Here is a 23,021-nt window from a genome sequence, read left to right as displayed (position 1 = left end):
TAAAACCTAGCACCTGAAATTACTACACAAGTAATGGCTATATTTTTCAGACACTCTAAGGAATCTCTTGTAATATAACGCACAAGTTCTCTGTCCTACCAACAGTATGTGAGTATTTAAAAAGAAAATGTGTTTCTCCTATTACTGTGCTCAGTTGCCAGTGAAAATTCTATGGGAGAGGCCAGAGAATACATAGGTCAACTAGAGATATGGTGAGCTTAACTGGCAAGGAGCCGTGTGGTGATTACCTGAAGGTTCTCATCCTCTCGGATTAGCTGCTTCCTGGGAAAAATCTGATTAGCCTGGATGCATTCAAGGCTGTGCTGAGTCTCTTCATCCTGAGAAACAAAGCATTACAGTTAACCTCAGCACTGTCACTTGCTGCCTTCTTCACCACATAGCAAGCTATAAATGACCAATGAAAAGCTCAAACAGGATGAAGTGCTTAGAGAATTCATGTATCAGTAACTTACTAAAGTTACTAACCTTACAAAGACAAGCACTCAAAACAACTAAATATAATATTAGAAACTGGTTTCCCTCCTGCAGCCCAATTAGTAAAGTCATAGAAAAAAGACGACTTGTAATAGTATTAGAAAGAAAGCATTAGCTAGCCTGGCACTACACTTAAAATTCAACAACTCCCCATGTAAACATTAATTCTCTATTGTTTTTCAGATTTTAGCCTACTCTGCTCTGTAACAGACCCTACAAACCCCTTTTGCTTACCATGACAGGCCCTGGATAGGAGGAGAAATCCTCGTCTTTACTCAAAATACTTTGAGGCTCTTCTTCACTTACTATTAAAATCTAGAAAACCAGAAAAGTATAATGATGAAGTTAAATTCATTTTCTTTTGGCAAAAAAACACAAATTAACTTTCAAAGACTGAGAATTCAGCTGTTAGAAAACTGCAAGCAAACAGTAATTACGAAAAGATGAAATCCATATAAACCAACTCTCCTGAGAGACAAAATTGTTTCAAAATGTGTCTGGCTCCTTCTGTTCATTCTGAAAAATCATCTTTGAATGTAGTGCTGGGAGAATACCCATCTGAATGCAGCAATTAGACCAATGTTTATATAATTTAAATTAAAACATGTTCATCTTTCTAGATCACTGTCGTGGTTTAACCCCAGCCAACAACTAAGCACCACGCAGCCGCTGTGATCATTTAGTCTGACCCGTTATGTAACACAGGTTGTCGGATCCCCCTGGAGTAATCTTGTTTCAACTACTGCATATGAATTAGAATTCATGTACGGATAAAATTCCTCATTTTACAGTTATGACTCATCTTCTACATCCATGAATGTATCAAAATATTTGCTGCACCAACCTTTTCAAGAGCTCCAGATCACTATACACTAGCAACCTGCTCTCCCCACTATCGAACAATCCCCTGATCTTTTATCATCTGCAAATTTTCTGAAAATATTAAAGAGCATACAGTCTTGAAGTTTATACAACTGACCCTATTAGGAACTTAACGACTGAAGTGGATACTGGAGTTACAATTTGATTTTGCCATTTATCTTATACTCAGTTTTTTAAATTCAGATAGGTTCTTTTTTAAAGAATAGGATTCATTCAGGTATTTTATGGGTTTTGCAGTCTACAGCACATAAAAAACACAAATGAAAACACATCAGTAGAGTTCAGTCAGTTCTCAGTTCATACGTCACCCTAATTACAAAAATATTACAAATTATCAGTGTTGTGGTTGACAGAAAAAATACTTCAAATCCATCAGCTCACAAGCACACCACCACTGCAGGAAGCACTAACTACATCCTGTATACTGTACAGAATATTTACAAAGGGAAAAGGAGCAGTAGATTTTAAAACATATTCTGAAATGAAAACACCCCACTGTCTAAAAATGATCGATGAGAAGAAAGCATTACACTGTCCCCCAAATCCCTGTTAAATAGGAACGTCACAATAAACTGCCTGTATGTCCCCAGAGTAGGGGAGAAACAGCATATAAAAGCTTGCAAGTTGGTTCAAAATCACACAACTTGCAGAAGGACATGTATGTGTATATATATATATATTTATATAAAAGGAGGGAATGATGAGCAGAATCGAGCTGGAACTGGCAGCAATTCACTAAAAATTAATGCAAAAAGTAAATATAAACCCCCAATTTTGAACAAGCAAGAAAACCTAGAAGACTTGATAGAAGTCTGAATCTATCAACTACGGAAATCAGTAAGGAAGAATTAAAAAAACAGCACAGAAGTTTCCACACCTGCAAGAACAATGGAAAATAGAAACATTCTTTTAAGTTATCAGAAATGAAGGAAATCGAGAAATGCTATCTACCAACAGCAAGATGAAGATTGTACTACTGTTAATATTGATTTTAAAAAGGCAGAATTATTTAACGTTTTTGTTTCAAAAGAAGCAGAAGAAAGATGGTCCATATGTAACCCACGCTGTATCCGATGAGAGTATTCAAAGAATCACAATGATCAAAGCTAGAAAGGACACAAATTCATCAGGTTTGATCTTTAACGTATCAGAGGCCATAAAATTCCAGCCCTTGTATTCAGAATAAGATCTCGTGCTCATACCAGCGTGACTTGGTATTTTACGTACGTTGTGTTTGGGTACACTTATCTTCCAAAAACACGTCTACTCTTCACTTGAAGATACCGGGAAAGGAGGGGTTTAGCAGGTCTCTCAAATGCATCTGGTTTCAGCTTCTAACCTTTGGTTCTCACTGGATGTTTTTCAAGATTACACGATGCTCCATTCTCCTTGATCTACAAGATTTAAAAACTGAGCCTCCTGCTCAATCAAATTTAAAATGATGGCTGGCTAAGCAACAGGCTCATTCATCCAATCCACCTCTATCTTACAGCTCATCCATCAAGAAGGGTGCAGACTGGATTAACTTTAGAGTATACCCTGATACAATGAAGACTAATGATTCAAGAGAAGATGGGTTTAAAAACTGTAAGGTTTACACAAATCTCCTTCTCCATCCTTAAAATAACGATAAGCTTACAGATTCAGCTCTCAGGTCTAGAGCCAGCCAGCAGGAAGAGCGATGAAGAGTTCGGGCATGTTTATATGAACATTTTTGAGGAGGACATCTCAGCTACCATTCCTGCAGGCTGGTGGCACAACTGCCTTCTGCAGCCAACTACCTCTTCACCAGCACCAGTTCTGCTCTTCCCGAATAGCAGCCACTATTAAAGTCATTAAGACCAAACATTTCCAGCTCAATTCTAGACAATTTATGAATAACTTGAACAAAGCTTTAAACATTAATAGTAAAGCCTTCCGAATATGAAAAATACCTTGCTATTTCAGAAAATTCCTTCAACTTCAGGCACAATTATCAAAGAAACATGGACCTAATTAAAAAGATGAGCTTTATTACAAATCTAAAGCATGCTTAGTATTACTGCTGAAGTTTTAATATATTAGGCACTGTGCTGTAACAAAATTGTTCTTTTATACTTCAGATTGATTAGATATATTTATTTTTAAAGTTTACTATATAACCATATACACATTAATAAAAACAGTATTAGCTTAGAAAATTAGGTCTTTTAAAATTTCTTACAGCTGTTCTCCTAAAATCCAGCATAAACCATCAACAGAGACTATCCAAATTACTGCAGAACAAGTTTATTATTCTAATTGCTGCATTCAGCTGCAAAATAGCTTCTATTATAATACTGTGGCTTTTTACATGAATGTGAGAATCTTCCTTTTTAGGGCGAATTTTGGGAAAGCTGTGTGAAAAAAATATGTCGGTTTCAGTTTTAATCAGGATTATCAGATATAAATGGTGATGTTGCCAAGACAAATGGTACAAGAACTTATTAAGACAGTTTCTAAAACAAATAGTTTGCAGTCTCACGCTGCTCCTAGGTATTAGTGAAATGCTTCACCAACTCAACTGCCACAACACAAAAGTACTTCTAAAAATTGCCAGCAAAAATAGCAAGAAACATTGAATTGTTAGAATGAAGTTCACTGATCTGATGGACAGTGAGTATACCAAAAGAAATAATTCATTTCCCATCATGTCAACTAGCTGATTCCACTCCGTTCGTGATCTCACAATGACTGGATTGAGCACAAAAGAAAGGAAATACACCACGGGGACCAGGGACAGGGACCACACACTATTCTCAGCAGCAGCCCATACTGAGATTGTGTGAATTAACTCTGAAACCACACTTTCAACCTCAATTTCGTTCTATACCAAAGCTTTCTAATCCATTTCCATGACTAACTCTTCCAGGTTAGTCATGTGAATAGAAAAAGGATCACAGTGCTTGTGTGACACCTAGTAAGGGGGTTTCTGGCCCCCACTTTAAGAGCACTGCCTTAGAAGTGAGAACACGAACGTTCTTCATTTCGTCAACTCCAGCAAGCCACTCTGTTGGATTTTACCCACGATAATTAACACACTGTGCTGCTCTGAAGGACAGCTTGATACCAAGTGACACTAGCACAACTGGCTGACTTGCACCATTCGACCAGTTGACCTGTATCATTTTTTTTTAATTAGTTGCAGAATGGAATCAGAATTCTTGTTTTAACTGCAGCTGGCAAATAATCAGCTCTTCCATGACAGTAAAAACCATTTCCCAGAAATGAAATGGAAATGTTCAAATACAGCTTAGATAATAACTGACCAAGAAAACATCTTCATAAAAAGCATCCGCAAATTCAGGCTCCTACTTATAAATAGAATCACATATAAATAGTAGATAGCTTATATGTAGTGTAGTGAAACTTGCTTTTATTGTTAGAAATAGGGGTTTTGTGGTCAGGACTGAGGACAGAAAAAGTCATCAATCTATTGTGCTGCCCTTTCAATTGTAGTTTCATATATATTAAATTACACCAAAAAAGAGGTTAGTCTTGTTAATTCACCGTGCTTATGTTCCGCTTGAAAAGACAAATGATTAGTAAAGGTTGTAACCCTCAGACTCTGTTCAGCCAGTATGGGAACATCTTAATTACCTTTCGTTTCAGATGTGCCTTCTGGCCTAAATTATGTATATAATTAAGACTAGCAATAACCATCTGTCTGCCAGTGATTCTAAACAACAAAGATTATATAAATAAAGGATCACTTAAATTCAGATATATTTAAATGTAGTTGGATTTATGGCAAGGGAAAGAAAAACTGAAGGGGAAAAGAAGGAAAAAAGAAGTACCCAATCATTTCACTTTGTTCCCCTGACTTCCCTGTCCAGATCCTGAATTCCATTTATTTTAGTATCTAAATCGAATTGAGTTGACCCTCAGTCTCAAAACATAGCTATTTACATGCTGTATCACAGTTGCCCTGTAAGTTTTAGATAGGAATCCAAAGGTTTTGACAAAGAAGCATTAGAAAATTTGAGAATTAAATACTCAAGAATGTGATCTAGCTTTAGCAAAAGATGCTTCTGTTACAAACTGAAAACACTTCCTCCCCTTTCACAGGTGGAAGGAAATTATTCTGAGATAAGGATAAACACTTAGTTTCCCACGTTTCAATCCCTGACAGCAAGGTTTCCCTGCTCTTTCCTGGCACCACACGTAGAAGTAACTGAATAGTTTTCAAAAGTATTTACTGGGGAAGTAGCTAACAATATGGACATTTGCACGTTACTCGGGAATACGAGCAAGATAGACAAAGAATCACGCTGTGTACAGACTGTGTACAACTAAGAATCAGAAGTCGCTTCTTTTATATAATTAGAGGTTGCAAATTCCAACTCAGTAAAATATTGATTTTTGTTTTACATCTTGGAAAATGCTTTATTTAATTAAGAGAGTAATCAATGATAACCATAGAATCCACCTTCAACAGGCAGTTCATTTTACCAAAGTGACACAATTAGCTTACCACAGAATGAGAGGTAATAAAACAATCCTCTTTGTCCCAGAAAGGTTCAGACGATACTCCTCCAATACTTCACATTGGCAACTGCAAATAAAAGGACAGTACTTCAAAACATGAACCTTCATTTAAAAAAAAAAAAGCTTCTTAAATAGCTAGCAACTTATACAAAGCTCAACTGTTATGTTAGTTTGTCTTAATTAAAGAGGAAAAGTAAAAAGTACTAACTACTATGTAAGTCATAACTACTGAGATCTTAATGCACCCAAAGAAGGGATTCAATGATTGGATTCTGACAGGTACACGTGTGCTGGTTAAGGCCTCTTTCTGGAAAGGAACAGTTCAGAAGTGGTGGCCACAAAGCCATTCGAATTTTTTTTTAAACTTCTTTGGTACATAAAAGTGAAAAAAATTAATTAGCAATATAAGCTACAGGAGAACTCTTTTATAGGAGATTCAACTGTTTTTCTATCGATCTTCAAAAGTGTTTTTTAATTTTACACTAAAACTAGCTTTGTTGCCCCCCAAGAAAGCAGATGAAAACCTCCAAACAGTGGTTATTGCCTTAGTACTTTTAGACAAAGCTGCAAAAAGGCCAAGGTGAACAGCAATGCTCATATGATACCATTCCTCCCAAGCCCTATCTTTTTGACTTTCTAAGTGCTGCGCAAACATATATTTCCTCAAAAATAAGTTTAAGTATTGTGTCACAAATATATATTTGTGAAAAAAATTATATGGAGAAAATATCTGATTTGCTTCATTCCTATGCAGTCACTTCAGTAGGTATTTCTGTAGCATATGAATGAATGCTGGGACACAAAGTTCTATGCTAAAATACCCCAAACCCTAGAATTAAAGTTCCAGACTAAACCCAAGCATTCCCAAAGCATGCAAGCAGCCAAACTGATGGAATACCACTCCCTTGTATCCAGTGTACCAAAAGATTTGCTCTTCACAGTAACTTGGAAGCTATCCCAATAGCATGCTGCATGTGTATGTGCCTGGAAGGTCTAACTTCTATAAACATATAATCCTACTGCTACAAACAGTTTGCTTGTACTCTGATGTGCCACAACTAGTGATAATTTTTCCATTTAAAAAAATAATTCTCTATTTTGCTTTTATTATGTCCTTTAGTTTATGGCTTATGACAGGGAAAAAATAAAAAATGCCTTCAGTACACAAAAAAAGGATATGTAATTTCAGGACTGACATAGTAGAAAGAAATAGTTTTAAAAGTACAAACTTAAATGCATCAAGCAAAAGAAATTCTAACATGTCACGCAGTGGACACGCTTTAGGGGAATCTCATAGGTACTGACATTCAGCCATTATTTTAAAAAATTGTGACATTAGAATGCTCTGCTTTAACAGAAAACACCCTATGAATGATCACAGCTGTTAAAAACCTCAACTAATCATCAATCAAAATTTTGTAAAATAGTTCTAAAAGCAACATTTGGTTACCTGCAACAGAGGTCAACTTTTTAAATTTTAAAACCTCTCTCAACTAACAAGCCAAATACCAACTCCAAGAGCTTTATGGGTTGATAATTAAATCCAACACACGAAGCAGAAAGGACACAGTTTTACTTTGAGGTACCAGTTTGATCAAGCAACAAGTTCAACTTTACAGCTGCTTGGTTGTACAAAGTCACCTTTGACGGGAATACTTCGCAAGCTTATTAAACAAAAAAAAAGCTATGAAAGCAGACTACGCAACTCTAGAACTACTCTTCAGAGACAGTTTTCTGGCTAGATCCTTGCTTTTTAAAAGGCAAGATACACATTTAGGGCAGCAGGAGGTAGACTTATTTTGCGTGTTTTAGGTCCAAGAAAAAAAACCCTTCACAAAATCTGCAACAAGCTTTTTATTGAATTTAATGAGGTTTGGAAGAAGCCACTGAATGTCAAGCGTTCTGTAGAGAGTTTTAAAAACAGGAGAAAAATGTTCCAATATAAGTGTTAATAATTCCGCTTTATTCCTGCCAGTATTCAAAAAACACTTCACGACACGCTCATCAGCATTCCTCTTGCAAGGCTGCTAGTCACAGATAAGCACCTCAAATGTTATCACTTCCTAAGTCAACAACTTGTGCCAAAATAAAAAAAAAAGCTGACTGTAAGAAGAAACATTGCTCTGAATTCTACTACCATCTCAAAAACACTAATTACTCCAGGGAGGAGCAATCCCAAGTACTGGTGTATAACTGTTTAATTAATACAGCTAAGCACATCTAAGTTTGCTGCCGCTGAGGAGGGTGACGCAGCCTCCCCCTCCCTGTGCTCCCACCATTTCCTCTGCGTTAGCTCTTCTGTTGGATCCACAAAGAACAGATTCAGCACCATTAGGAAAGCAAAGGAACAGGACGGTTTCAGTAAATCCTACAAGTCAAACACATCTAGTAAAGGAATTAGCTCTGCACCATCTTTCTTATTATAATGGCTGTCACATTCTCATAGCTGGTTTGGTTTAGATTTTTATTTAAGCACAGGTGCTCAAGGACATATTAACATTGCCCAATTTTTAACAAATTCTGCCACAAAGCTCCAGTACTTCAGGTGATGTCAACACGAACACTTAAACCAAGATTTTGCTCTGAACCATCTTCTTCAGATCCTTCTCTGTTGATTATTTCAGGAACTTGGGCATTAGGTGAACACTAACTACCACACAGGTCGTGGCTCCATTGTTTTCTCTTAGAAGATGCTATAGAGAAGTAGTGGTGGGATGAGATATCAGTCATACTGTAACAGTAAAACAAGTATAATTGCAGGGGAAAATTCAGAATAATGGTTGTGAAGGTGTAGAACTTTCATCCCTGAAGGTGTTCCAAACCCGAGCAGCCCTTAAGCAACACAATCCAGCATCAAAGTTGGCCCTACTCCGAGCAGTGCTGGACTACATGACCTCCAACCTAAATTATACCATGAGTCTGTGACCATGCTTTGCTTGACATTTATTTAAACAAAACATTGGCAAATAACTAGGAAAAAAATCTCTTGAGAAGTTTTAATAAACATGTTTGTTTAATTAGGAGATTGGAAAGTTGTCACTTCAGTTTCTTAGCTGAAAGGCTCTATCTGGCAGGAACAGAAGAGGTGTGATTTGACAAGCATAAAGTGGAATGACAGAGGAGAAGAATAGCTTTGGAAAACAACAAATTCAAGTTTTCTCTAGCCACAAAGCTATCCTCATAAAGATGCATACAAATAAAACCAAACCAAACTTCTGGCAACTGACAATTTTGAAGGTGTATTTTTTTCTTCCCTTTGCTGAAATACAGCATTTCTGCATTGGTTATGCCACACCATGTCACAACCTTAATATTATGCAAGTGCAGCTTCTAATCAGAAGTTCTCTATTTCTGTTTACATTTCTAACTCCGCAGTATTACTGGTCCCATATAACCAAGCTCTGCAGTGACTGAACCTCCTTCTGCACCATATTATCACACACTTACCATTTCGTCACCTTTTGGTTTGGCTGCTTTCTGCTCAGCTTTAGCTTGAAAATATTGGCTGTAGATTGTTCTCCTCCTCTTTCCTTTTTATGTTGTTCTCAGTGGATTTTAGCTTGCTTCCCCTCCCCAACTAATTTTTACCCCATTCTTGGTGTGCTAAGGAACAGGAACAGAATGCTACTATCAGCTGCCTACCACTTGGGGTGACGTGGTTAGCTTGTGGCTGAGTTCAAAACCACAGAGGGATGAGAGCATTGGGACTGCTACCCTGAATACAGTCACTCCTGAGGCTGGATAGTGCAAGGTTACCACTTAATAGAAAGTTTTAAAACGTACACAGAGAAGGGGCAATGCTGATCTTCAGGGAGGTATTTTCTGGTTTCTACTGCCATGTGTCTTCTCTGTCATACACTTCCCCAGATGAAGTTACATAATTTCCATTTTGGAAAGCAGCTGAATATGGAGTGTACCCATCAATACTCAAACGCACAGCAGAGTAAGCAGAGATCAAGAGCCATACTGAGTATCTTTCTTTCCCTCACCACAGATGGGAAGTGTCCTATGTAAGAGCATTTCAAAAGCATCTTAGTCCATCTCCCACTATACCCATGCTTCTGTGAGTGAAAAATAAGAGTCCAAAGCATCAAAAAAGTTTTGTCAACATCTGTCACTGCACTGACTCATCATTAATGGTAGGGAATTTAGTTTCCTGTAGAACCCTTTACAGGTAGGCATATTAGCTTTCTTCGTCTTCCCACTCAGAAGAGGCATTCATCTGTTTTTAAAGCAGTTGAAGCTGATTATCTCTGCATACTAGTTAAAAAAGATCACTTATTACACTCTTCAAAAATTAAATACAGAAGCAACGGTTCAAAGTTAAACCAAAAAGCCATCTCAAGCAGTAAGCAAAGCTTGAAATGGCAGAAGAAAGCAGTATGGAAGGCAGTAGAAGCACTTCTGAGACTGCACCTATACAACAGTTAATGGTAGTAAAAGCAATTTTATCTCGCATTAGGAAAGGTCCATTTTTCCATAACTGATGTAAAGAATAAAAGTCAGTGTAACTTTAGGTAGGATTATAGTATTAATTATTCCAGTAAGACTTTAAGGAAAGTTTCTGAATAAAAGAGTATATATTAATATTCTGCTTCACTGATCTCAAAACAACACAGGTCAAAAGATCACAGGAAGCTTGAAACCGAAGTCTGAAGAAAATGTTACTTTCTTGTAAGATTTCAGGTTTTTAATTCCTTTTCCATCCAGATAAAGCTGAGATCCAAATGCTGCAGTTGTTCATACATACGCCAGGACACAATTTACCCATCAGAGATGTTCTGATAAACCACTGGAAGTTTAAAGCTCAAGTTAACAACCCATTCTATTATGTTCATTTTATTTCAATTACTCCATATTCTTCAGTTTTATGTGCATGACAGACAAGTAGTATCTATCAAGAAGGACCAACAAGCTACACACATTGGTCTGAACTGCAGCCAGAGCTGCAAGGATGGGGGCTGAATCAAGTAGTCCTATATAAAAGCTGACGGGATGCAGAACACAGGCCAGGGCCTGAGCTGGTGGAAACTCAAGACTTGTGTAGGGTCTAAGCTAGGAAGGTGCCCAAGTGTGCTGCGAAGGGGCTATTATGTGAAAAGGCATGTGAAACAGAAAAAGCAAGTCAGCAAGACTGAGACCAGGCAGCAAAGTTTCCATTTGAAGTGGCAGAACAAAATAAGAAGGGAATAATTTTACTCCTCATACTTCCCATTTTTCCACTGAGGTCCTCGCAGCCCCTTTGTCATAAGTCACCCTCCCTCCCATATTTTTTCCTTTCTAGAAGAAAGGCAACAAACAAGGATAAGAGGCTGTTAATCACAGGTTTTACTCATCCTCCAAAACCACCTCTTCATCCCCCTTGCCTCATGAGGTTACATTTTGCTTTAACCCAGGCCACTCTGTTACCTGGATGACTACTGGAAGAAGGCAGCTGCTGTTCCAGAAGAGCAGCATTACACAATACCCATCAAGACAGGCTCCTGACATGTTGTATTTTATTGAAAGTCAATGCAACACTAAAGAAATCTACAATAAAAAAGTTTTGAGAATAGGAAGAACCAAGAAGCAAGTTTGGTTTGAAGACTCCTTAGGACTTTCAAGTTACACTTCCATGGGATTATTTTTTCTCACCCTCCTTGAACCACTTTAGGACAATGTACACACAGTTACAGTATTAGCTCCCAAGTGTAAGTTGACATCATTTTCACCATACTTTGGTCTGGCACAAAGCTTTTAAAACCTCTTCAGCAAAATACCACTCAATGCTTTTGTCATAAGAAAACTATTGAAATACCAAACACCTGTTATGAATAAACATATATTTCTTAATGTATTAAGTAGGTTAAGTTATTACAAGGTGTCCATAACAGGAAACTCAGCCCCCCACAGACTCAGAGCAATAGCACTGATGCGCTACACATCTAGGAACAGGCAGGACACAAAAAAGTCTGTTTTCTGTTATCAAGGCCAATAAGACACTTTCTTTTATTGCACACCTTGCACAGTGTAATTATTGACTACTGTTTTAATCCATTAACTCTTAAATTGCACTGAAAAAACCTGTTCTGTCAAGGAGGTCATTTGAGTAAGATGCACATTCACCTCCACCATCTTCATCTAGGAAGAGGCAGCCATGAGACACTCAGTGTTCAATGACTTACACCAGACTATCTTATACAAGCATGGAAGTTAATAGTTTCAAATGCCCTAGCACTTGGTAAAACTGTGGCACAGTCCAGAAGTGCTTTAATGTGACACTTAGAGTGGTTTTGCTCTAAACTAGACTATGTTTGCATTCTCTGAAACATGGTGAGCCATCAGAAAGAGTACTGCTCCCATACTCCACCCCAACAAAATGCTCCCCTTATCTTACACCAACTCTGACATTTCAGACCCCTTATGACATAATCTAGCTCCTAGATACAAGAGAGAAAGAAATCAGATTATGGAACCACTACTCTACAGTGTTGTACATGTTGTTTGCTTCCAGAGCAGATGCTGGTAAAAAGCATAGTCTGAAAGCAACTGCATGACATTTAGAATTTATAGTTTGAGGCAGCTTAAGAATCATTTCAACACTTGCAGAAGTGACATTTTCTTTACAGAACTGGTCAATTAGCTTGCTCATCTCAAACTATTTACACATTTATTTCTCCAAGCATTAAGCAGACTAATTTTAAATGGCAGAGTTTACAGTTCAAATACCAGTTACCCTCAAAAATTCAGCATATAACTGTATCCTGTACCAAGAGGAACTCAAGTTGTCTTTGGGTATTAATACACAGAGGGATTTCTGTCAGTATCTGTGAACTCAGGGATGAAGAGCTAGTCTCTTCCAACCAACCATGGCAGGGCATAAGTACATCTGATGACAGCATTAGTACTACTAGTTACAGTACAAAATAGTAAGTTAATTCAAGAAAAGCACTGTTCAGGTATTTATTTAGTACATGCAAAGCAATCAATATGATTACTTGATTTGATTGTCACTAGGAAAGAGCTGACCTAGGTAGAGAGCCAGGTTTTAGTCACAAGAGTCCCCTTTTTATGAACTGACCACCTAAATTTCACATTTCAGGAGTTAATCAAGGATCAGGCTAGCTTTTCTAGGATCATAAACAGTATGTTTTCTGGAGAGCAGTCCAAACACTTGTTTGGGCATCATCCACAAGACTGCCAAGACATGAACAGCACTCAGTGACTGTTCAACCAGCCACTTAATGCGTGTAAATACTGTAAGGCAAAAGTTAAATTATTAAGAGATAAGACCATGTGTGCTTGTGCACGATAAGGAGACCAGCAAGAGATGGGTAAGGAAACACTAGCAGCTTCAGTATAAGGAATTTTCTGCTAGCTCCTATTTAGATAGCAAATTCCAGTTTAAAGCCAGACACATGACTTACCAGAACAGGTTACTGCCTTCCTTACATCTGAGCAGCTAAGCCCTTCCAGACTAGAACAAACAGGTTATTGCATCAATCCATTTCCAGTATCAGCTTCTCCAAACTTTCTGCAGTACACTCTGTTACTAGTCAAAGTTTCTACAGAGAGAGAGAAAACTCACACTAGGATCACCCTTCAGCTAGGCACAAGTGAAGAGCTTTGGCTCTCTACGTGTATTAAGACATACCAGAACTCAGATGCCTTTCCCAGTTAAGGAGACTCCCTATATTTAGATCACAATGGGCAAACTGGTTTGGTTGATCTACCAGCACACTGCCTCCAAGAAACATGCAACTTGATGTCCTTCCTTTGGTCAGCTGATTCAATTCACTGAAGGAGAAAAAGCAGGAAGAGCAAATACCTTTTCTCCTGTAGTTACATCACTTCAGTGTCTTCCAAATATTAAGACAGTTGTTTATTCTCATCTTTTTCCATTCATGGAAAGTAATACTTTCAGAAGCAGGAAATGTAACTGGCAAAATACTACTTTCCATTTGCAAGTTGTACTTAAATAAGACCTGAAGGTGGGACTCCACAACTAAAACAAAAGGCAAAGATAGTCTTTAAAACATATGCAGAGAAAGCACACTGAGCCATCTGCATATCCAGCTAGTGAGGAGCTCTGAACAGCCAAGACTGCATCATCAAATCCCAAGGGTTTCAGCAGCATTTGTACATGGCCATTCTTTGATGCGGGAGGCAGGAGGCACACTAAGCAGCCCTGCATCTCTTAGTATCACCTACAGAAATCTGAAGCTAGTCTTAATGTGTTTCAATTTCCATAACTAATTTTGAAGAGCAATTACATACAAGTATCTAGTACAGAGGTCTTCAACAGACTAGTTAATTTTGTCACACTGCAAAATTTACTCCTCTAAAGGCACAGCACTCGTGTTTTGGAACTAGTTGGCTCTATTATGTAAATTTAAGCTTATTTAATTCCAGTACCCTCCAGCTACTAAACTGAGGTAGTATGCTATGCAACCATCTTGTTCAAATCTAACATGTCAAAGGCAAGAACAACTACAATTTCTAAAGTCATGTTTCCAGACAACCCAGGGAAACTGAGTTCGGGCATGACAGCTCCCTAAAAATCTTTTCTCTATGTAACAACTTCCATAATACTGGAAGTATACAAGCTTGTCAGTTTACTCTGAAGTTACACAGACATTCAGAGCCAGGAAAGAATTTACTTGGATTAACAGAATATGCTTATTCTAAAAAACTAAACAGCATGAAGCCAAAGTTAAATATATTTAGGCACTCAGAGAGGCACCAAAGAAGGTTTTGTGGTTGTTTAAGGCACATATGTATATCAAAACACTGAGTTTCACTTCGACTTGAAATTAATTTCTGCAATAGACTGCAACTGATAGCAAAACAAGGTTTGATATATCCCCAGTTAATATTTACTAGCCACAGTCTCTCCCCCTCCCTACAGTTAAAAATCCATTGACCCACCAAATGTTCAAGCTTCCTCAGGAGGATACCAGCAGATATTTGCCTTACATGGAAAAAGAACTCAATCCTGTATAGTTACTATATCTCCTTTGAAATCACTGTTTTGATGGCAAGATCAACCAACATGAATTAATTTCTCTAGGGAACATGAAGACTTAAGTCTGGATTTCCTACCTGCTCACTTAATGAAATTCTAATTCTAGAATTAGACTAGTTCACACTAAGTTCTGTACAGATGGTCAGTTTTTACCAAAAAGAGGTACTACTCCAGTATCCTACTTGATACTAAATGCCCTTTTAAAGAAATTGTGACAAAATAATGCAAGACTGTAACAAATGTCTGTATATACAGGCAAATGCATTGCTACAATTCAACACTAGAAACACTTTATCTACAGCAATCTTTGCTTCTAGTGTTGAATTGTTGTAGCAATGCATTTGCCTGTATATACAGACACTTAGGTCCTGGTGAACTCTAAGGGAGTATCCAGAACACACTTTTCCCCAAATTTGGTTTAGTGTGGATTCATTCAAGTCAGGCAAACCTGGATTTAAAACCTCTCTCAATTATTTTCCCTAGAGAAACTCCTTCATATTGGTAGATACAACAAACCCCGAGAAGGAGGAACACTAATATACAAAGAACATAAGTCATTTAAGTGTTTTATCCTTTAGAGAACATTCATTCCTTCCCTGTGTGACTAACCAAACCTAGCTTACTAAAAAAGACTTTGTTGTAATTAAGAGATAAATCATCATCTTAAAGTACCAACAAGTTTGGGCTCTTCAGCAAGTTACCTAAACACAATGCATCCACATCCTTCCCAGAGGCATTGTAGAACTGAGTGCAGTTCAACAGCTAATTCTGTTACTGATGCATCGGGTAAGGTAATTTTCATTTTAAATATGGTTTAATCCCAGATTTTAAAAAAAGATGTACATCAGTACACAGGAAACTTCAGTTATCCGCTTTAATTTTGTTTTGCATTTGAATCAGCCAGCAAGACTTAACCTTCCTTTAAATATAAATATTTATAACCATCCTTACAGTAAATTTAGCACGTCCTCTTCAAGCTGTATTTTACAGACATGCAAGAACATGTACATATTGGTCCACGAGCTTGCTTAAAGATGTGAAAATAGCCAAGTTACACATTTGTAACACTTCAATTCTTACCTGTGACTTGCAGATATCAAGCTTCAATTAAATACACAGAAGTAGCATTTCACAGTAAAAATTAACTGGATTAGTCTATTTTTATTCTTTATCCTTCAATTTGAAGTACCCTCTGGTAACCAACTTGATATCAAATCCAAGTCTGTACATACTGAACACAAACTCAGAAATGTCAGTCTTAAACCCACGAAGGTAAAATATTCGAGTTGATTTGCTTAGATTCAAAAAGTAATTGAGAAAAGTTTTGGAAAAAAGTAGATACAATGTAAATAAGGAGCAATAAGAGGCTTAGTACTTGAGGTTTGGGTCCTATTTATTGCTTTGCTCTTGATGGAACCAAGTGGCAAAAAACCCCTGACCTCAACTGAGAACATCTTGCTTCACGATGCATAAGCAGGAGGAAGCTGCTGACAACGTAGGAACACAATACTGAAACTCAGTTTGCTCAGGTACTCAAGGATCTCCTTAAAGATCTTATGAGGTGTCAACCTTGGTCAAAGTCCAAACCAAAAAAGGGCAGGAATTTCTCTCCTTCCCGTAACTATAAAAATAAAAGCTGCCTGCAGTAAAGCTTGCCATCAGGTCCAGGAGGACTGAACTTTACAGAAAGCTTTCCTTCTGAAAGAGACGCAACACCAGACATTTGTGCTGTTAACAGTCACAGGAACAAGATTCAATATTCAATTACAAAAAAAGCAGAAGTCACTCTGCTCCTTTAAGTCCAAACAGGAAAGTATAAAGAACCAGGATAGATACACAAAAAAATCCAGAACAATTTGGGTTGAATGGGACAACTGAACACCAGTTAGTCCAAGCCCCTATTTGACACAGTTCCAATCAGATCAAGTTGCAAAAAAAGACTTGTCCAGCCAAGGTTTGAATATCACCATTCTTCCCAGACAACCTGTTCCAATATTAGGGTTGGGATCTTAAACTAAGTTCAGAAAAATACTCAAAGGCAAAGGAAGCCTTCACACTCTGAACAAAAACAGGGAAAAAAACAAGGATAAGAACAATATAGTTCAGAGTACGTACATCTACCTCACTTATTTCAAGAGGTTATGCAGTTGGTGCAACAAATCGACATGTGAAGACTGTTACTGATGCATCAGGTAAGGTAATTTTCATTTTAAATATGGTTTAATCCCAGGTTTTAGAAAAGATGTACCAGAAGCTCAGAGCTGAGATGAAAAAGCGTTTATAATTTGGATAAACAACAGCTCGCTGTACGAACAACCTCAGCATTCAGGCCTTGTCTTTCTGAAAACTTGCATACAGCTTTGCACATCTAGATCCAAAAGCCAAAAAATAGCCAAACTCCTTTCCTGGATGAAAGACTACATCTTTATGTAGGAAAGCTTACTTGGCAAGCTTAAATTAGTCTGTCAATCAAGTACAAGGATCTAAGGCATGTATGTTTTAATTAAAGTACCACATCTGTGCCATTAGCTTGGAAATGTTAATATCTCTGCATCAGTTTCGGCTCCAGCTGACAGAACTGTTTTGAAAGTCTTCCCTGATGGTAGAGGCTTCCAGAATAACCAACGACATCCATGAACCAGCACTTGCACCCAGACTTCTATGTTCAGGCTGAACAGCTTGACATGAACCAAAGATGATCTTTTTTCCAGCTCCCATTACCACCGGTGCTAAAAACAGATCTTCCAAAGAACAGGTAAGAGATAATGGCTTGTTCTGGCATTTTACTGCTTCACATACAAGAGCTCAGGAAGTCAGAGCACTGGTGTGTAAATGCTGCTGTAAAGAAGAGATCCTTGACAGGGCAGGCATGCTTTGGTGATGGATTTTTGGACTAGGTTGTTACATGCAGTTGCACAATAAAGTAAACAAGGGAGGCAAAGCTGACAGCCCAAGACCCATGTACTAATGATACAGCAGATATTCTCACCACTCATACATGCTGGGGAAATCAACTTGTAACTGCATCTTAAGATGTCTATAAATACAAAGCATGGAGTGAAGAATTACACATTAGGAAATGCAAGCACTAAGGTCACCTGGGAAGCTTTTAGTTCAGCTTCTCTTGGAATATATATGACCCCTAATTCCCTTCTCCATCCTTTCCTTCCCATAAACCCCCATGCTCAGCAAACTAGGTGGACAATACTCCCTGAATCCGCAACTTCTACTTATATTCATTTTTATTAAATCTTGTAGCCAGTGGGGAGTTCTGAATCAAGTCAATCTTTTTTTTTTTTTACACTGCTCATTTTATAGCACCTCTTCTTCTAAAGATCTACAGTGCTTACCACAGTTTTCACACTGTCCCATATGGTTAAGTGGTAGTAATGTATTTTTAAAAGGTTGAAAAACTACGCATAGTAAGAGTTCAAGGCACCAGAAGAATCTTCTAGCTTTGGTACCCAGAACAGATGCCTAAAGTCTAGTTCAAATACTTCCAATTTTTACAGTATTCTGCTATGTATTTGGGAAATACAACTCCACTAGCTGGGGGTCTGAGCTGCAGAAATGAGCACTCAGGTCTGGAGCTGTGTATTTAACACCAAAGCCATAACTCTACACACACCTGTAAGAGTTTCCAGTAACTTCCTAGCCCACACCACAATCCACAACAGGGCAGGGACACAGCTAGTTCCCCAGGATGGCTGTCACCTGACTCACCAGTCCACCACCTAGAACTTCTTCCTAAAGTCACTATTCCCTCACACAGTGCTTCTACAAATGCTGGGTAATTTAAGATCTTACTGGGCCACCTAGAAGTTCTAGATTTCTTCAGGTGTCCAAGCCTACTGCAGCCTCTTAAGATTATCTCAGTTATTACCCACGGGGATGAACTACTGATGCCAGTGCACTCACACCAACAGTCAAAAGATCAGACAGTTTGTTAGGCATTTGAATATCCAATCATCATTCCTCCCACAAACAGCTTAATCTGATTATATTAGTTTATTATCTCAATTGCACAGTACACATAAACCTCTTTTGGAGGGAGATGAACTCCCTGGCTAGCCATCAGAATAGAACAGTACTCATCTGGTGTGGTAGCTCAATCAACAGCTACAGCCATATTTATCAGGAAGCTCAGGTCATCAAGGACTCACATTAGAGCCAAAATGAGTCAATACACTTAATTCCCATAGAGGTCCTTTAAAACAGTCAGCCCTAAAGCTAGGGGTAGAGTTGTCCAGTTTTATTATTCTGAACATAACGTCAGTGAAAATCCCTTATCAAATTAGGTTATCTTTCTCCCCTTTAAAGTTTTCTTGCAGAGTAGCATATGGCAGTTTAAGCTGACAAAACTGCATACATGAGGGGGAAGCGTGCATGGCACTAACACTTAAGGGATATTCAAATTTTATACATGCTCAAGCTACATTAATGCTAAAACTAGAAACCCAACAAGGTCCAACAGGCTCTTGTACCAAAACAGGAGCAGCTGTCCTTCACTAAGATGTTTTCCCTCCATATGCTTTTATTGTTGCAGGTCTCCCAGTTTAATTGTTGGGTTCCCACACCTGCCCTGAAGCACTGCAATGCTGGGTTGAACATCACCTTTCTGTACAACCAACCAGGTGCAGCCTCCATGCTAAGACCTTCATCTGGCTTTGGGCACTAGTTATTTCTCCATCAACTTTAGAAGCAGGCTATTTTCTTTAAACCAAAAAAGAAAAAGCCATTAAATTAGTTTTGAAGTCACTACATGCCACCTGCCTCAGTGAGGCATCTCTGCCATGCTTAAACTTTGCCATAGCTAACTCTTGTTTATCTTATCGAAAGGATGTCTGAAGTCTTATGCAAGTTCACCTCTAACATGCTCATTATCCTCTTAGGAGCCACTGAATGAAATGTGAGTTAATGAATAACACAGTAGGAATTATTTCATTATCCCCATGGTGAAAGAGAGCCATCTAATTCTTGGATATGTCGTCAGACTTGAGAACCAGCCAGTGATACATACTCAGGCTTCCACTGCTCAATCAAGTGCTACACCAGCAGCGTGCATAGTGAAAGGCTTGCAGGCTGCACTGGCAGCTCAAGCAGGACTGCCAGAGCACGAAGTAGAGCTACTCTGACAGCAGCCTTAGGAAGAATTAAGCATCAAGAATGAGGAACTGAAGCCTGTCATTTTGCTTCCACAGAAGGGACTACAGGAGGGGGAAGTTTTTAGTAGCATACTTGTAATGTACAGGCCTTGCACAGGTACGGAAACCAATGCAGTAATAGTGTAAGCTCTTCACATTTTTCTCTTGCCTCACCCTCCACTTTTACAGTCTCAACCGCACTCCAAGTTACCATCTGTCTCTAGTACTACCTAAGTCAATCTGTCTATTGAACTCCATCAGAAACCCAAGACACTTACAGGGAAGTGTGAAACAACGTATAGATCCTCCACCAGTCATTGGCAGTCCTGTCTTCTGGCATTCCAGGCTACCACACTTTTACTTAAACTAATGCTTTTCACTATAGAACCTAATGCCTTATGACTTCAAGCAGATGTTCACACCCGTCTCCTGCTAGTATGGGTAGCAAGGATGACCACTGCAGGAAAGATTTCCTCAGCCTACCAAAGTTCTCCTTCAGGTCATCAAGACATTTGCCTGCAATTAAAAAAAAGAGCTTTAGATTACCTGAAGAGTTTGTATGTTTAAAAGACTGTCTAGTTCTGCCAAGGAGACCAGGCAGTTTAAGACAGTGTTTAGAGGTGGTATTTTGCATATTTCATAACCATGAAGTCCATCCTCACTGACATCAGGACAGCTATGCTGGGCAGTGCCCTTCAGATAGGTTGACTCTTGGGATACATGTTCCTTCCTGTCTAGAACACCCCCAAACTTCCTTTAAATTATGCAGTCTGGAGCAAGCTCAGAGACAAGCAAGCAGCAGACGTTTGCCCAGTTCATAACAATTCATCACAGAAGCTTGCAAGTATTACCAGGTAATTACTTACCCTTTAAAAACTTGACTGATGAGGAATAAACTAGTACACAAGCAAGCTAAAAACCTAAGTAAGAGTTAAAAACAGAAAGCCTGCAAGACCAAAGCTAGAAGGTAGACATCATGCAGATGGAAAAACAGAACTGTCTTCCTGACACGTCATACCCAGTGAGAGCACCCAATGCAAGCAGGTTTCTCTGCATGGACTGCACAAACTGAGATGCATTCTCTTTTGAAAGAGTCAGATTTTCCCATAACCTGCAGCTTGCAGTCACTTCTGAACAGCCACGCATTACTGAGTTGGCATAACACATCAAAAGCAAAGGATAATTGTACCATACTCCAAATCATTCTGAAGGAAACACTATCTTCAAGCCTAGCATGTGCTGTTCTGTGGTTCTCACATGAGTGTGCACATGTAAGATGTATTCAGATTCAAGTCCTGGCATCACAACTACTCTCTCAAGAATGCAATGCTGAAGTATATTTAGCAGGGTTCTGTTAATACGATAGCTAGCTTCCATAATGCCATTAAGGTATCCTAGACTCTAAACCACTATTGTTCTATAAGCATTCATCTTAAGTTCTTGAATAATTGCTCAAAATACCTATATTTAAGATACAATACTAATCCCATGGTGGTATCTGTAAAACTGATAGAAAATTCAGTAAGCTGAACTATCAAAAGGTGGCTTTGGGGCAAGTTTCTATTATATTAGAAGTTTCTGAACTGGTATGGAACAGCACCTCTGCATGTGAAGAGCATCTGCTGCATGCAGGCACCGCCTGAGCCTCTGCTCACCACCTCCACACAGGCACTTCCTGCCAAGCAGAAGGTCCTGAGGCTCCCCCAGCAGCCAGAGCCCGTTCACCTTTCAGCAGCCCAGCAGAGCACAGCTGGAAATCAATGCCTAAAGGTAAGCACAGTAGTACAGAGTGAGGTAAGAAACAAGTTTGAGATAGCATGCAATTTAAGAGGGTAATGGGACAGAACCAATGCCCTCACTTGTGAGGCTGGAAGCCTTAACAATTCTGACTTGTACAGTGATACTGCTTTGAGTTTAATCATGTGTTTACATCCCCCACTGAGTCAGAGCCGTCCTTACATAAGGCATCAAGACAAAGTTCTTCAGAGCTTTCCAGTGGGGTCTTAAGAGGCTGTATCTATACTATTTCTACAGCAGCATTGGTTAACCAAATCTTCATGCCAAGAAAACTGCCAAAGCCATCTGCAGCCAAAAGTGATTAATGTTTACTGGAAGCATCCTCAGTACCACATCCACACCAGCTGTACACACGAACTGCCCTACAGGCCTTAAGTAAGATTCTTCTCACCTAAAGCCAGATTTTGTGTCTGACCTTGTCTCTTAAAAAGGCCCACATTCTATCACTTGGTGAGCAGTTCTTTTCTATTTTGGACACTCACTTCAGGGGACACACATGTTTGATTCAACTGTGTGGTTTAGTGGAAGGACAGGACAGCATTATCCAAGTGTCCTGACACTGCAGTTTCCAGCTTAAATGCATCTAGACAGAATCACTAGAAGGAAGTAAACAATGTCATCCAGACTGTCTGTGGAAGCATGGAAGCATCAGTAATTAAAAAACATACCTGCACACAGCATTCTTTGGTGTTCAAATGGGAAGGACAAGCAGGGCACCAGACATTCCCCGTATTAACATAACAAACAGCTGTTAATCCTCAACAGCTGTAAAGCCACTGCAGTTCTTCCCACAGACCCCAAGCTTTTCACTAGCATTAAATAGCTGCTCCAGTGAGAGTCAGTTACAAAGTCATTCTATCACCACCACTATTTTCTCAAAGCTTAAAAATTAAATCAAGTATTCCACTCCTGGAATTTTCATTACCAGGAAGTTGCAATAGTGCTTATTACATTATGGTTATTGGTTTGTTCTCCCAATACGATAACTCAATCAGTTCAATGCTCTGAGTTAATTATTATTGCTTAACTAACATAAATGCAAACAGAAACCTGAAAAGCATGAAATACACAGTAGGAAACCAAGCTCAACTACCTAAAGATAAACTGAATACTTCATGATCACCTGGAAGTGTCAGGAAAATTCTCACACAGCTCTAACATGCACAAGAAATTTAAAGCCCTGATGATTAGCT

At 38.6% G+C, this 23,021-nt stretch overlaps 1 protein-coding gene across 16 annotated transcripts in view; it reads right to left on the bottom strand.

Moving 5' to 3' along the window:
* The window catches only part of MTMR3 (myotubularin related protein 3), an 85,642-nt gene that overhangs the window by 47,492 nt on the left and 15,129 nt on the right, over positions 1-23,021 (bottom strand). For 9 of the 16 annotated variants that reach the window (XM_074844604.1, XM_074844616.1, XM_074844617.1 and 6 more), the window contains 3 exons: positions 5,870-5,950; positions 730-810; positions 249-338 (listed from right to left, as the gene is read on the bottom strand). In XM_074844604.1, the coding sequence (XP_074700705.1) occupies positions 249-338; positions 730-732 (93 nt within the window). In that variant the 5' untranslated portion in view covers positions 733-810; positions 5,870-5,950. Of the gene's footprint in view, positions 1-248; positions 339-729; positions 811-2,254; positions 2,276-2,328; positions 2,411-2,440; positions 2,536-2,604; positions 2,763-3,311; positions 3,335-5,869; positions 5,951-9,330; positions 9,810-20,309; positions 20,537-23,021 lie in introns of those variants that run through there. The other 7 variants (XM_074844607.1, XM_074844606.1, XM_074844611.1 and 4 more) reach the window with 7 other exon arrangements.

This window comes from Strix aluco, chromosome 18 (genome assembly GCF_031877795.1).
Source record: "Strix aluco isolate bStrAlu1 chromosome 18, bStrAlu1.hap1, whole genome shotgun sequence".
Lineage (NCBI taxonomy): Eukaryota > Metazoa > Chordata > Aves > Strigiformes > Strigidae > Strix > Strix aluco.
This window is presented reverse-complemented; position numbering and strand designations above follow the sequence as displayed.